Source organism: Fukomys damarensis, unplaced genomic scaffold (assembly GCF_012274545.1).
Source record: "Fukomys damarensis isolate Sample0158 unplaced genomic scaffold, DMR_v1.0_HiC HiC_scaffold_37, whole genome shotgun sequence".
Lineage (NCBI taxonomy): Eukaryota > Metazoa > Chordata > Mammalia > Rodentia > Bathyergidae > Fukomys > Fukomys damarensis.
The window spans coordinates 48,560,980-48,578,197 of record NW_022900949.1 but is presented as its reverse complement, the minus strand read 5'-3'; the positions used below and the strand labels follow the sequence as shown (position 1 = coordinate 48,578,197).

Below are 17,218 nucleotides of genomic sequence, written 5' to 3'. Positions count from 1 at the left end.
GTCCATGGCACATGTTCCATCACCTCGCGACCCTGCACAGAGGACAGACATTACTAATCAATCATGGCCATCTTCAGCCTTGCAGCGGAGTTCTTCAGCTGTTCATCACCAACCAAGGCTACTAGATCAGGCACATGAGGTGGGATCCAGAGGGTGAGGATAAAATCAGCTTCTCTTTTCTTGGAGCTCTTTGCGGTTGTTAGACAAACATACACACACACACACACACACACACACACACACACATATGTAACTATGCAATTTATATTTATATATGTAATTTTATGTATATATATATATATATGTAATGGCTGCTATATAGGCATGTAACATATGTGTACCTATATATTACATATGTGCAGAGTCATGTGTATATTTACATATATGTATATAGTCATCTTACATTCAAGACACATAATTTAAAATGCAACATAGTTTGGTTCTAATTGTCTTTCTTTAGGCAAAGAACTGGTCACATTTAGGAGAACCAAAAGTGGGATCAATGTATTCCAGGTGAGTGTGCTCCCTCCAGGGAATGTTAGATGGTCTTTATAGCACTACCATATGGGAATATTGAGTTCTAAGGCAGTATCATAATTCCCAGAAAAGAGGCTTGGGAATTTCAAACTGCTAGATAGTTTACCATCACAAAGAATGACTACTTAGCTGCTGTTTTCCACAGTAACCAAAGCAGCGAGCATAGGGGTTACATTCACAAGGTCCAGATCAGCTGTATGCCGGTTTAAATTCTAGCTGTGTCATTATCTCAGCTGGCAACACAGCCTTTGGCAAGCTATCCTATGAAAGTTGATTTTCTGATGAGTTAAACATACATGCATGCACACATGAACACACACACACACGTGGAAACATAAGCTCTAACTCAGATGGCTATTATGAGGATTAAATGAAACAATGCTTGTAGAGAGAATGAAGGGTGGTACCAGTGAGTGTTCAGTACATGCTAGCTGCTTTAATTATAATTTCCAGAGACCTTCGCCTGGCTTGTTCTTCTGGAAACCTGCTATCTTCATAAGGCCTATGTCCACTCTGGAAATTCAGGGCGGCAGGCCACCATTCTGCCAAATCATCCCCAAGGTAACACATCCTCTTTTCCAGAGAGAGGCACGCTGGGCCTTTACTAGCCTCACTTGGTGACCCTATCCCCATCTATACGCAGTACACATTCCCTCATTTTCCCTGTCTTCACCCAGCCCTCTCTCTGCAAGGTTCCTTTTCCCTTATGATCGACCATTGCAGAAATTCTGAAATGACAGCTGCTAGAATCAGAGGAGAAAATTATTCCTAACTAAGCTATTGGGCTGGCATGTCATCTCTTAGGTAGCAACATTCTACGATATCTTTACATTTCAACATGTTCTTTCCCTGGAAAGTCATGCTCATGCTGTACCATACAGGTTATACAGGTTGCACGCAGTACAATACAAGTACCATTCATGCTGTAGAGACCAATCATACATAGAAGCACTATTTGATTCCCTAGGTCATTTTACTGATCCAATTGATCAAAACTAAGCAAGGCATTGGAACTGACCTACAAAGTGACTTCGTTTAGTCAGATCCATGGTAACAACGAACTAATAATCTAAAGACACCAAGTGATCTGTTTTCTTCTCTACAGAGACTTCAATTAACCCTGTTTTCTGCAGGGTGATGAGGAAAGGTTGGTTTTCCTTCACTCCAGTGTGCCACTTTCAGTGCATCAAATGATTCATGATCTTGCTCAACCTCTTCAGTCTCCCCTCATTCTCCAAACTCTAACTAGTTCTCCAAATTTTTATCCTTGCTGTATTTTTTTCCTAAGGATCTACTTTTATCACATATGCAACAAATATTTAATTGAGCAACTAAATGCCACACACTAGACCAGATTCCAGACTAACAAAACCATGTGTTCTCTCACACCCATGGATCTTTGAGCATCGTGAGGAAAGACAGACATTAAATAATTAAAACTGATTAATTATTCAGTTTTCTTAGGTGATGTCATAGCTGGCTCATAATTATTTGAACAATTATCCTTTGTTCAGTACCCTCAACAACTTCAGGAGAAATGCTGGCAGTGAATGCAATTTTTCAGTCTTATAGTTTTTCTGATTTTACTTCATTAGCCTTTACATACACAACTGCCACACCCCACAATCTGGGTGCCAGGATGCCTTAGCTGATAACTTCACTTCTGGCCATAATCTCCATGCCACCTCTCCCCACCACCAATCCCCTGCAGTACCAATCTCCAAGACCACTGTTACTCTGTTCACCATGTTGGAAACATTCAGTGTGGACATGAAGTTACTTCAGTGCAGGCTGCCCCCACATCCTTAATCCCACCCAACATCAGCTCTCTCCGAGCCCTTCCCTACATCCAAGGAAATTCCTATCATTGTTTTCTAGGCTTCCAAGCACTTGCCCATCCTCTGCTCTCACCTTCTACCAGTTTGATCAAAATACAACATTTATCAGATTTGGCTCTCTGAACATCATCCTATCACCCAACCTACTCAGAAATCTATTTTCCATAGGATGAAGTCTGTATCACAGCCTCTCATGCTCCAAACTCACCCACAGGAAGCCCTCTCCAGCAGCCTTCTCTTCCACTTGTTTCTAGCCTATCCAAGCTGCCAGGTCCTCATGGATCCCTCACTTCCCTCTGCCCTAAGTTCTTCCTTGCCCTCGAGCCTCTCCTCCCATCTCTACGGGCTGTATATGCCCTGGACACCTCTTCTTAGTTCCCAGTCTCCTCTTTCACTCATTGAATGGCACTGTGTGTCTATACTGGACCATAATCCCTGCACCACAGGGACTGTTAGACATTGAGCATATTTTCCCAGAATCTATCACGGTCCCAGGCACGTAAACAATGTCTAATGAAGGATCTTCTGAACTCTAAATGTAATCCCTCCTGCAAAAAACATAGCCCTAAATGTTCAGGGACAGTTTTCATCTCCAGAATTAAGGATTATTTTGATGTTACATCATTGCCTTTTCTCTTTTACTTTCCTTTTTAGTTTTATTTTAGGATTCCCTATTTTTAATGTTCATACAGAGACTGCTTTAACTGAAATACTAAATAGTTTCTTTGGTGTGAAAAACTGTAATAGTACACAGGATCCTAATGAGATAATTAATAATGTGAAATAGGAAGTAAAGGGCTAAAGGTGTAGGGAAAGTGGGAAGGGTGGGGGAAAGGTAATAAGGGAGGGGAAAAATATGAGAAACTGAAAAAATGGAAATAAAGTGTTTGTAAATGGGGAGGGGAGGAGGGGATGAAGGGAGGGCAGGGACAAGGGGAAAAATGAGAATGAAGACCTATTATGTAAAGGTACAGAATCCCAATGATGAATGTAATTGTATACGTAGATTGTACCAATAACCTCAATAAAAAGAAAAAAAACAAAACAAAACAAACAAAAAAACACAGCCCTCTCCTTTGATTCCATATTGAGTAGTCACAGGCCTCTACAACTTCTTTGACATAAACTGGGACATGCTAGTAAGAATTCAACTTTTAGCTTTCCAAAAAACAAAGAAGCAACGAAACAAACATAGACCTATGATTTATAGCACTTGCCAATTCCCATGGTGTAAATACTCCTGTCATAGCTGACATCAAGCTACTAACATGCTGCCGAAAAAGGGCTGGAGAGAGATGCACATACTTGGTGCCTGTGAGCTACCTTAGCACAGGCTGACCCCTGCATGCCCTGCTGGAAGATTATGGTCATTTTCCTCCTTGATTCATTTCATTTTCCTCTTCTATCAGTGTCTCATTCTTTCTAATGTATTTCATAAAAAATTATTTTTTCTACTAGCTTTCATCCTGGAAAGCTCAGGCTAAAGGTCATCTTTGTAGAGGCTTTCTGATCCTCCAGCCCTGCCCAGAACAAGGATGTAAACACTGGCCTGTGCTGGTCCAGCTCCTTCTGTATGTGTGCATTGGGGATGGTGGAAATGATTTACTCTTACTCACTGGCCCATTTCCCACTAACACTGTCAGACCTTGAGTGGAGAGAGCTCTGCACGAGTATGTGGGAAGTACTTGGCTAAAGTACTCAGTATGTGGGAAGTACTCGGCTAAAGTACTCAGTATGTGGGAAGTACTCGGCTAAAGTACTCAGTATGCGGGAAGTACTCGGCTAAAGTACTCAGTATGCGGGAAGTACTCAGCTAAAGCAGAGGAAAAAAGGAAAGAAAGACAGGAGAGATGGAAGACAGAAGTGAAGGGTAAAGAAGGGGAGAAAGAAAAAACAGAGGAAAGAAGAAAAGGGAGGGAGGAAGGAAAAATGACTTCTGATTTTTATTTTCTTTTTTTAGCATAATGCAACCAAATTTTTGCTCTCTGCTTCAAATCTTCCTTCTCAAAATCTTCTAAGTGGCTAAAAAAAAATGAAGCATTGCCAATTATGTTGTATAAATCTTACCTTGGAAAAAATGTTTTTATTTGACCTTCACATCAACTCTTTTAGCACAGTGTGGAGCAAGTTTGAGTGAGGCTGGTTGAAGGGAAGGGAGAGTGATGATAGGGAAAAGGAACTGGAGAAAGACTGATTCCAGCCACGAGTGTCTTAGGTTGAAACTGCATCTGGTTATGGGAAGTGAGTTAACCGGGATGGTTCTGGATCACAAGGAGGTGGGATTCTGGTAGAAGGCGATCAGCAGTAACTGGGCAGAGGGCTTTACACCATGCTGCTGGGCACAACATAAATTGCTAAATGCATCTCTCCACAAGACCATGTGATCCATGGAGGGGATGGCAGTGTGCACAAACACAGCAGCGCTGACAAGTGCTGTAAGCAAATGGAAGGTGAAGATGGAGCAGGATCATCAGTTTCCCTTTATGGGCATCCAACTGTTGGTGAGCTCATCCCAAACTGTAAGCGCCTGGCAGGGTCATAAAGTGAGAAGGCTTTTTACTCCTCCCCTGATAAAGGCAGGAGGGGGGCTGATGTGTGTTCTCTAAGATAAAATGCAGTCCAGAACACATCACTCTAAGCACGCAACATAAATAACAACATTAAAATCATGAGTGCCATTACTACAAGCCATAACAACAATTAATAACTCGGGCAAACAGAGGGCAGGACTGAATGCTGGGGAGCTTCCAACGCTCTTTCAAGTTTACTGGAGAAATCTGAGCCCCTAAGAGTAATCCAATTTATCTGGTACCCAGCCTTCCGGGCACAATCCTTAAATATGTCAGTATCTAAGGAGGAAGAGAAAATTATCTGCCCACAGTGGAAGTCGTGGTTCTGTAACACGTTTCATGGTACTCTGGGAAGTATATGTAGACTTGAGGATCAGTCTGGTTGGAGGGCTGGAAACTCCTGAGTGGCTGATGTTGGCAGTTGTGTACCATGATAGGGACAGTCCCAGAGCCTGCCCAGTGATGCTGAAAGAGGACAAAGCTCTTCAGGAGGGAAAGCAGAGCAAGAAAATGGTGAGCTAATGGGGCAGGCTTTCAGACACAACTTCCAATTTCACAGATGACTTTTTGACCCCTCGGTGCATTAAGAGACGCAGTGAGTGGAAGGATGGTGACATTTCCCCTAAAGATAATATATGAAGTGGCTTTCTGTAAGTCTGAGCTAAACATATTTTATTGAGTTCAGATATTATTGCAAGATGTCACTCCATGACTCTCCAAAGAGTGATATAAATAAACCACTTTAGACCTAGGACCTAAAAAGAAGATGCTGTCTTCACGGCATATTGGTGAAGAGAACTTGGACAATTGGCTAATAAGAACTGAGGGAGAGAAGGCAAAGAATGTTGTAGAAAAAAGGAGATGTAAAGAAAGGGACAAAAATCAAACATAACCTTTAAAAATATTCATAAGAGGTAGTAAAGTGATTTCAAAGTAATAATATTTGGGGATATTTTATCTCATTACATTAATAAGGCTAACTCCATTAGTAGATTTACTCAACCACCAATCCACTAAAGAAAAATGAGAGTGCTAAGAGGAGACTTTAGGTATGATTTCCTGGGAACATCTCAGCAGTTAGGTCTATACTGGGCTGGCTTTTTGTTTCAATGTATGGTCTAGATTCAAATGCACATACTTAGAAAGAGGAGAATTGAAAATATGGCAAGAAATCTTGATCCAAAGCCATTGAGGTATCATGGTCAGTGGGTGGGATACCAGATCCAGCTTCTAATTTTTTTCTTTCAATGTCATCTTGATTAGGTACCCTATATCTCTCTCCTTATCTGCATTTCATGGCCCATTACCACAACTGCTCCTGAAAGTTCTAAAACTACAGTTGACTTCTCTGTAACACCAGCCAAGTTTGGCAACTCTAATGAAGGTTCCCAAAAGACTCTGAGGACCTTTCTCTGCACTGCACACACATTGTGGATAGTTCAGGTTCATCTGTTGCGGTTAAAGAAGGTGGAAGCTTTCGTCCCAGTGGATGACTTTTGGGGCTGAGAGAGAACACTTAGAGTGTGGAAAGACCTCTAGACACCAAGAAGACAGAGACGAGGGAAGGAGAGAGCCATACCTGCTCCGATGACCTCTTCAATTTTCACAAAAGATACATCAATCTCCTTGGCAAACTCCCGGACAGCTTCATTTGGGTCCTCATAAGTGAAGGGGTCAATGTAGATCTTCATCCCTGGGGAGCCTTATTGGAGGAGATAAGCAGGGTTAACATCCCAGAGAGGACAGAGTTACCAGTGAGTACTGCTGATGTTCCCTGCACGGGGGATGTTCCTGGGAAGGGCTCTTACACACCAGGCTGCGGCCTTCCTCTGCCCAGCCTTGTCTTGCTGGGCCTCCCCATCTCCCTTCCCTCTGGGCCATTCTAACCTGGTTCTCTGCCCTCTACTTCTCCTCTATATTTTTTTCTTTTTGAGCTCTTGATGAAATGTGGGACAGATTACTTATAAGTGACAGATTGGGACCAGTTCCCACATTGGGTGCTCACAGAAGGCAAAGAAGCTGATTGATGCCAACCAAATGCATTAGTAGAAAAGTGGTGGTGAAATGGAAGGGTAGATATCAATATTTATCAACTTGACACCTTTTCTGTGCAGAAGCCACAGTTAAGGTTATAACCGATGGCTGTGGTCCACAACCACAAGGGGGATGAGGATGGATTTTTTAAAAAGAAAGAAATTGCCATTAGAAAACTTTCAAGACAGAAGTGTCAAGACAGTACATCAGAAGAGAAAACGTGAAGAGCAACTCTTAAAATATAATAACAGAAGAAACAGTAAAGTCTACATTGAAAAAAATAAAGTGAAAAGAAAGAAAAATGGTAATTGAACCCCCATGCCTTTGGACACACTGAAGTATGAAAAACAAATAAAATGGTAGATGAGAAATACATGAAGGAATATAGACCTTGTCACTGATGTATACAGTGGCAAGATAGATAGGTGCACTTGGTGACAAAATAGAGAATTGTCACTGCAGAAAAAATACATTCAAAAAGTAGAGGAGAGGGGACAAAAAAAAAAAAAAAAACGTAAATAGAACCCTAGCAACAAATGGGTTCATTCATAGCATAATTTTTCAACATGTTTGATGTGTCATTAAGTGAGGAATAGAAATTGTTTTCACGGTGGTAGGGGTAGGAGAAAGGCAGGGACTCTGAAAGCAAAGCACAAAGGCTGGCGTATCCTTGTGAAGGGCAGCTTTCTCTGCCAACTGCTGCTGTGTCACCCATGAAGATATCAGGTTAGCAGGGGCAGAATGGTCTGAAAAAGCCACCTTGCTCCATGCAGAGTGGTTGGGAGTCTGGGCTGAGGCTGGATTTCATGTTCCATCTCAGTGTCACACTCACCCCTGCTCTGCTTTGGAGCTTCTATTCTGGCTTCTCACTAACTTCCACAATGCTCTGGTTCTGTCATTTTCCACCCCAAAATTTCTGGTGGCTCTCCTAAACTAATGTTGCCTCCGTCACCCCGTCACCGGCAAGTCTAGAGTATAATCCGAAGGAAGAAGGAAGATACAGCAGAGAAATAAGGATAGATTTTTTTTTAAAAGCCAGTGAACCAAGTGTCCTGTGAAGAAACATGAGTATTTCTAGAAAATGAGTTATTGAGTTTATTCCCAGTCATTAAATGAAATCACTCTGGCATGCAGGGTGTTGGTTTTAGGGCACTTAACATCTTTTTAGAATGCTCCTGGAAAACTTTTAGATGACACTGACTTTGGAATGCAACAATTAAAATTTGGACAAAGCAAATAGAAATACGCTAACCTTTATCTAGAATGTTCTACTTCCTCAGGGGTAGGTATGAGGGAATGTGGGTATGGGGGGGAAGGAGAGAGGAGGGAGGGGCAGAGAGAGGGACAGAGAGAGGGAGGGAGAATCGGTGGACAAAGGACAAAACAGATGAGACATCATCTCTTTCTTAGATGCTATGCAGAACAAACGAAGAGCAAGAAAGAGTGAAGCCAGGCTGATAGTGTGTCAGAAACCCAAATGTCACTTCCAGGCATCCCTGGGCTCACGTTGGGTTCCTAGAGACAACCCCTGAGACAAGGCTTCAAAAGCAAATGGTTTATCAGAGAGGTGATCCTAAGACGCACCCAGGGGAGAAGTGAATTAAGATAGTATGGATGAGGTATGTCCTTATGCCACCCACTGAGCATGGGTGTGTCGCTGAATCAGTCAGGGAAGCACCCTGGGAGCCTGTGCCGGTGCCTGTGGGCTTCAGATTTGGCCCAACTTAGGGTAAAGGAACTGAGACATTTCCACACCTACTCTCATCAGTTATTGTGTAGGGAGGGCTATCTGGCCTGCAATGCAAGTGCGCTGAAGGCTCCATGGCCAGAACAAGCCCTCCCTCAGGCAGAGACACACAGATGCTGCAGGAGGAAGCCAGCCAGTGTGCACTGGAGAGGTGCGGGAGGTAAACAAGGTAACAGACACACACAGAATGTGAAGGGAACAGTGGGCCAGTGTCAACAAACTGTGACTTTTACAAATTTTGTGCAGCACGGGAGGAAGTAAAGAGCACAGACACTGGGATCAACAGGTGGTCAGAACCCTAAAGCTATCTACTGGCCCTGCATAACTGTCCTCTTAGCAGTTTTTTCCACTGCCAATAGAGGAAAAAACAACTCTCTCCCAGGGTGGCTGTGAAAGTAAAGACCTATTGCAAGTGACAGGCCTAGCGCAGTGCCTGGTGCAGGGAGAGACCTCCTCAACTAATAGATTCATTACCATGACCAGTAGATTGTTCTAGGAGGTGTTTGGGGAGGTAGGAAGGGGAAGCCAGGCTGGGTGGGCAGTGGGGGATATAAGCCGCTTAGGGTCATATTAGTTACTTTAAAAATAACTACCTTGTTATTTTAGATCAAGGGCTTTTAAAGATGTATGCTAAGCTGTCCTACAGGAGCTCTTCCATGGAAACTAATTAAACAATCTACAATGTGCTGTAATGAATGGTTTGCAAGTAAAGACATATACAAGGATGAGTGGGAAATGATTCTGAGTTAATGAGCTTTACAGATATTGGGCCCAGCCAGTTTGGGGAAGGAGTTATTCCCAGAAGGGAGAGGCCTCGCCTCTTGAAGGCACCTTTATTCTCTAGTCCCATGATGTGCGACTAAGTACACTGACATGGGATGAAGTTTGTATTATGATGACAGAGGTGGTTTACTCCCAAAGAGAGGCCTGTTGCCTTGTAGAATTAAGGGGAGTGTGTGTGAGTGTGTGTGTGTGTGTGTGTGTGTGTGTGGTCAGCCATGGCTGCTGTTTTCAGGCCAGAGGCTTCGGTTATCACTAAGGCCTTTCAGCAGAAGCCAAGGAGGCAGTCTAGAACCCAGGCATGGCGATGTCATACAGTGTCTGTTTATAATGAACACCCTAATTACTGCATCTCTTCAACACTTGGAATCAGTACTTATTTTCTTTGAACTGAAGAAAGCACTGTCATACTGAAGAGGGGAAGCTCAAAAGTGAAAGGTCGAACAGATAATTCAAGCTATTTCCTGTAACTAAGGTCCAATAGGGTTGACGGAAGAGATGGCCCTGGCCCAGCTCCTCTGGCTGAAGGCAGCAGTCTATGTGTTCTAAATCGGGAGAGCAATTTGGCTGAGTGCATGCACATAACAGCTCTCCCTTCATCCACCTCATGTAGGAATGGCATATCTCCCCAGACCGCTCTCCTTCAGTACAGCTAGGCTCTCTCAAGTCCCACAAGACGAGAGGAAAAAAATTCCTTTAGCTAGGCAGAACAGGTCATTTGTCTTTTGGTTCATTTTGTGTTTCTGCATAAATCCTGCATCAGCCTGTTCCTGTTCTCACTTGCCAGTGAGCAGTTTTTAATTATCAGGAAAATGGTATTTAGTGCAATGAATCACCAGACAGTGAACAAGGAATTCAAGTCAGCTGCAGAGTCAGGCACAGCAAAATATTGGGAAATGGAGCTCAGAAGACATTCTCAGATTATGAGTGTAGGAGAAATATTATTAGTGGCAGTAATAACAACATCAGATGTAATATATCCCCTATAATGTAAGGCATTTTATAAATAACCTATACCATGTCACATTATTATTATTACTATTATTATAAATATTGTTAACATATTTATAATATCTCAGAGTTTCATTTTATCATAGATTACATATCTTTGGTAAAGAAATGCTATGTTACATATAGAATTAAACTGATAGTGTCCTGAAAAAGAAAAGAAGTATTCAATTGTATGATCTTCTAGTTTACTAATTTCTATTAAAGATCTAATTTGTGGACACATTTCTTTTGTGAGCTCAAAGCTCGCTTTTGCTATGGCCGAGGTCATAGTCTGGATTGCCTAAAGCCTTACAGGAACAGTGCTCCAAGAGAATGATTAATTTTGTTTTTGTTTTTGTTTTTTTTTGCACTGGGAATCGAACTCAGGGCCTTGCACTTGCCAGGCAGGTGCTGCACCACTGAGCTACATCCACAGCCTAAGAATAGATAAATCTTAAACATTAACCAAGGCTTTAAATATATAGGCCTGGCGAGAAATAACTTAACCACTATCTACAGCCTTCTTGCCTCACACAGAGCAGTTCTGGAAGCAGAAAAAACTCACAGCTATTGTCTCAGGCCCTGCATCAATATATCAGGTCACTCTCAACAGAAAAGTGACTTCGATGAGCTCTGGGGAGGCCAGAGTCGTACACGGAGGATTTCAAAAGTCAGTGATGAGATCATTTACAAATGCAGAAGAGCAGAAGGGCTGGGAAAGGGCCAATTCTAAACAGTCAGTGATATTTGGGGACTAAAAGCAGAAGGGAAAACACTGGCTGCTCCTCTTCAGGCCTCTTGTACATTCAGAAAGCTCAAAAATCAGTAACATGGACATCTGTGGTCAGTGGAGACAACTGAAAAATCTCCATCCATGAAGTGGCTTAAGGGATGCCAGGAAGAGCTGGGTAGCTTTCAGATGGAAAAAGATTTCTAGAATCTCACAGCTTGGCTTCAGAGGATTACCATACATCAGTTTAAGTCATTGTGTCTTTGTGTCCCAGCAGGTTTTAACAGGGGAAAGTGGGGAAAATGTACCTGCTTGTACTTCATTCTGGATCAGAGGTAGACTTTGTCATCTTTGTGACTCATGTAATTTGGTCCAGATATCTAAGCACAAAGAGGGAGCTATTTAGGGATCTGCACATAAAATCCAGTCTTCCTCCAATCCTCTGCCTTGGTATGGTGAACATCCTTTCTTCTTCTCGGTTCTGACTAGGTGCCCGACTGGCATCACGCCATTGACTATGGCAGCTACAGGAAAACAAGATTCATGAGGCTCTTCGGGCGACCAAGACATGACATAACCAGAGAACAGTGCTGAATGGCCTTGAATTAGTTGAACACCTGGAACTGGTGGCAATGCTAGAGAAGGAAGAAGGCTACGGATGCCAGTCTGCAAGGTCAGAATCCTAGAAGCACCAGGATTTGGGTTGAAATTGGAAGTAAAATGTACATGGAGCATTCGGAGTCACATCTCCGAGGCCTGGCATCACAAGGGTGGGGTGAGTGAAGTGGAGGAAAGGAGGGCATGAGGTGGAACAAAGTCTTTGTGTTAGTATTTGAGGGCCTATTTACCAATTGGGATCGATGCCATCGGACACACGGAGCTGACAGCTATTCCATCACCAGGGGAGGACATGTACAGAGAACAGGACATTGGGGAGCTCATTTTGGTGGCAGGCTGAAGTATGCACATGTGTTTTTGTAGGGAAGTGGGTATAGGCTGGGAAAACAGCTATGAGGTTGTTGCAATAATTAATTAAAGGTATGTGATAGCTGTTTGCAAGAGTGATGCAATGAGAACAGCAGAAGGGGCAGGAAAAACTCAAATGAAGAATTGACAGTAATACTTGTTGAGCAATTAGAGATGGGGAATTAGGAGGGAGGAACAGACAAACCCAAATCAATGCCAAAACTTGTAAGAATCACACAATAGTTAAACTTAATGGTAACACTGAGATTCCACCTCACCCCACAAAGAATGGCTGCTATCAAGAAATCAAACAATAACAAATCTTGGTGAGGTTGTGGGGAGAAAGGAACCCTTCTCCATTGTTGGTGGGAGTGCAGACTGGTGCAACCACTATGGAAATCAATATGGAGATACCTCAAAGAGGTGGGATTAGAAGTTCCATTTGACCCAGCCATCCCTCTGCTGGGTATCTTTCCAAAAGAATTAAAAGAATCATATCACAGAGAAAAATGCACACCTATGTTTATAGTGGCACAGTTTGTAATAGCTAAAACTTGGAAACAGCCCATTTGCCCATCAGTTAGACACTGGATAAAGAAGATGTGGTTTTTCTATAAAATGGAATATTACTCAGTCATAAAGAATGAGAAATTAGATTCATTCATAGGAAAATGGATACATATTGAGGATATACTCCTAAGTGAAATAAATAAGTCACATATGTGTAAATACTGAATAGTTTCTCTGGTGTGAATAAACCAAAATAGTACATAATATACTGGACAATGTGAAATAGGAAGAAAGGGGCTAAAGGTGTAGGGAAAGTGGGAAGGGTAGGGGAAAGCTAATAAGGGAAAAGAAAAAAATATGAGAAAATGAAAAAATGGAAATGAAGTATTTGTAAAGGGGGAGGAGGGGTGAAGGGAGGGCAGGGACAAGGGGAAAAAATGAGAACCAAGACCTGTCATGTAAAGGTACAAGATCCCAATGATGAATGTAACTGTACTGTATACCTAAAATGTACCAATAAACTTAATGAGGAAAAAAAATAAACTTAATGGTCATCTCCATTGACTTGGGAGCCACCTAGAGGATTAGTAAAATATATTTCTGGAGGGGCCACAGGGGCATGACCTTGGGATCTATGACTAGTCCTTGGCCCTTCCTCTCTGCTGCTGTTGCTTTCCACCCTTATGGTGAGCAGCTCTGCTCTACCATGCCCTTCTACCATGATGTTTTTACCTTAGAGCCAGCCAGTGGATCACGGAGTGAAATCTCTGGAACTGTAAACCAAATAAGTTATTTCATTCTTTAAGCTGTGGGTGTCAGACATTTGGTCCCAGCAATGGGAAAACTGATTAATACAAACTATGTGTTTCTATTAAACAGGTAATGGATTTGGGGAAAGAAACTCTATCGTTAGTGAAGTTGACTTTTTCTACCCCTAATGGCATAACCAAGATAAAAGGGTGGTTGTCTTTCCATCAGAGAGCTGAGGTCATGGGTGCTCGGTTTGAGTGTTGAGAAGAACCCAGGATGGGACCTCAGTATGGAACACAAGGAAGAATGGAAAATCAATAGATTTGAGGAATGATCTCCCTGCCTCTTTCTGTTTAGGGGTGTTACTGTATTTTTAGGATTTGCACCCTAAAACAAGTCATTGAGTATCTGTCCACTAGAAAAGAAAAATAAATAACAAGCCACTTCCTGTTGAGGAAAGTATTTCAGGAAAAGATGTTTCATATCCCTCTGCTTTGTGGGTTTCAGTGTCCAGGACAGGCAGGTCCTTCCAGGCAAAGCTCCTTGGCTCTGGATCACTAATATCCTGCTGGGCACTCAATGGCAACAACTAATGATCTCAGACCTAAAAGAGTTAGCAGTTTCCAGAGGTTCTGGCTCAGAGCCAGCAACAGACACAGGTGAATCTAGGTCATTAAATTTGACATTTAATAAGCACCCACCATAAACTCAGCCACTTTTTGCACCAAGGAGCTTTCCTCATGTGTCCACAGGTTCCCACTGACTTATGGTCAATTACGAATGTTCCTGTTACCATCTGAAAGCAGCAGCCAAATGGCCACAGCGAGACTCCTTCCTCTAGCAGTGTTTACCAGCCCTGCAAGTTGGGGCCCCTGCACACAGCATGCTGCATCCTCTGCACTTCTCAAATACTCTCAGTATCAAGAGGCTGGGTGTGTAATTTCGACTCTAGACATGTTTCTGGGCATAATTTAATCCCATCTCTCACCTGAAACAATGATCCTCTCTTGTGTCCTCTACTGAGCACTATCTAACCTCTGCCTGATATGCAGAGCTCATTCCTCACGAGGCACACTGTCTCTTTGTTGGACAGCTCCAGGCAAGGGGACATGTTCCGACAGGGAATCAAACTCTGCCTACTTTGAGCCTTCACCTGATGATTCCATGTAACCACAGGAAACACAGCATCTCTTTCTTTGCCACAGTAGCCTTATGCTTGATGATGACATCCAGATGCCTGCTTGGGCATCAGACACTGGACTTCCCAGGTCTCCTCAGCAACGGGCCAGCACTTATCACTCCTCCTTAGCCAAGGCTGCTGTCCTTGAAATGGGGTTTCTAGAGCTAAGACTCTAGATGTATTCTGACCAGCATAGAAGGCAATCTGCCTGTGTGTCACCTCTTCTGAGCTGAACCTTAATCAGGATCCCAGGGTCAGACAAACCTGAATCAAAAATCTTGTTTGGTAAACCACAAATTCCACGACTGAGCAGATTATTTGTCCCTTTGAGGCTTTGTTTCCTCAAACGCAAAATGTACCACTTGGTGCTGTTAGGAGGATTAAACTAGTTAAGATAGTGTTTAAAACAATAAATGCTCAAAATTGATGGGTTTTAATAGTATTGTTCTCTTTTTTTAGTTTCTTTCTCATTTTAGTATATATTTATGGTACATAATAATTACATTCATGTTGGGGAATTGGTAAATATACAAGTCAAATCTTAGTCAATTTTACTTCCCTCACCTCCTTCCCATCCCCTCATCTCCAGAACCCTTTCTCATCTCCACAAACTCTACCTCCCTGTTTTCTATCATTTCTCTTTTATTTTGCTTTTGAAATTTATTTATATTTTGGGTTTTTCACATTGGAGCAACTATAATGGCACTGATACTAAGCATGCGGTGAAATAAATACTTAAAAACTTTCCCCCACATAAATAAATAGCATGTCAGATTTCCTCCTATTTGTTCCACTGTATTTTTGTTTTAACCTAAACACTAGGTTCCAGATTTATCCTGCTAACATTTTGTCTTGCAGATTTCAAATTAGCATTCAAAGCTGTTGGATAGTTCTGAATTTTGATTCTGTCTTTTATGGTGTTAGTTATGCTCTCCAACTGTTACCTACAAATTCGATCAGCATCTCTGTGCTTGCATCTGACTCGTGAAGTTAAAAAACAATCAAACAAACAAGAGTTTGCATAGGACAAGGACCAGAATAACACTGGGGAATTTCTAGCTGACAGAGTCACTAACTCATTTTTTCTTTGGGTTCGAAGACAAGCTTGGTATCTGCTTAACAATGTTTTCCCTTAGGAGACTGTAAAATATTTTTCCAAAATAAAAATTCATTGCATCTGTTATTCTCTTGAATTTACTATGTGTATAACCTTAGTAAAGAGGAAGAGGTCCTTATAATTTTTTCTTAATGAATCCTCATTGGCTCCCAATGATCACTGAGTTCAAGGTGAAATGCCTGAATCCACGTGCTTCCCAGTCTTCAAGTGTGTGGGAGGGCCTGAGTTCACATTCCTGTATACTCTATGCCCTATCCTCTTGCCCCTAAGCAAAACGTGAGAGTTTGCCAGTCTCATGTCTTTGGGTGTATACCTCATTTGTTTGTGCTTTTCTCCAACTTTAGCCATAGTAGTAGCTCTATGATTTTATCAGCAGTTGCCAATAGAGAGGTAATTTTACTAGGGCTCCTTTCTGAAAGCCCTTGACCCATTAACAAGCCCCTCTCTCTTTTTCTCCCCAGCCCTACTTACTCCACCCAAGTCAGTAATCAGGAAGGTGTTAGCCATAATTCAGTAAGTGGTACCTAAACTCTTCATGTACCAGTTGCATTTCCTAAAATGTACAATCAATGATCTCTTTTCTAGATTGTCAAGTCTACTGTAGCCCACTTGGATTATTCTGTGCAGGTAATTTTTAGTCAGCTTCTACTCTCTGAGAACTGGCCCCAGAAATCATGAGAACACAATGCCTCTTCCTAGACTTGGGAAGCCCATACTTCCTCCCACTCATGCTTCAACAAGAACCTACCTGATAACAGTTTCTTAATCAGAATATTCAGCATTGCATTACCATACTGTCTTCCCATCCTGTCTTCTTGCTAGTCTGTTTCTATCCAAATCCAAACCCCCTTTGCATTTGGGTCCCCCAAGCTCCAAGCTCTGAGCAAACATAAACCAGTGCTTATGGAGACCACATTATCATCTCAAATTTACCAGATCTGCTATACCTCAACTGCTTAAGGAAGGGAAACTGTACACATTTCTGTTTCATCTCTTTCAGCCTTTGCATCAATTTGAAAGGAGGTTCTGGTAAGGTAGGGACCACCAGCTCCTCTGAAGAGGCCTGTGCTCTGCCCATGGGAAAGAAAGATGGAGCTTTTTCAAGTACTGGTTAGTAGAGCTGGGCAGCTACTGTAGGTTTGTCACTTGTAGGGCAAGAAATCCTCACAGTTATGGAGGTTGCTATCCATACACCACAGAGGAGCATAAATGTGGTTGGTCCAGGTACAGTTGGGTGCACACATTCAAGATCAGACATTATTGAGCTTTCTGGATTTACGAATGGGATCCAAAAGGGAGAATCACAGGCCACTAGTCAGTGTGTGTAGGATCAGTCTTGGAGCTGCTCCTCAATACCAAGTGCCTTGAGTCTCTGCAACATTGAGGGAACATGGGCTTTGAGGCCAAACTCAGAAGGTTTGCAATTTACCTCTGCCATCAATTAGTTGTGTGGCCTGGGGAAGTCATTT

General features: G+C 42.3%; 1 protein-coding gene across 1 annotated transcript in view; it reads right to left on the bottom strand.

The window, feature by feature from the left end:
* Ephb1 (EPH receptor B1) overlaps positions 1 to 17,218 on the bottom strand; it is a 300,214-nt gene that overhangs the window by 55,249 nt on the left and 227,747 nt on the right. The window contains exon 9 of the mRNA XM_019207667.2: positions 6,525 to 6,647. Within this exon, the coding sequence (XP_019063212.1) occupies positions 6,525 to 6,647 (123 nt within the window). The remainder of the gene's footprint in view (positions 1 to 6,524; positions 6,648 to 17,218) is intronic.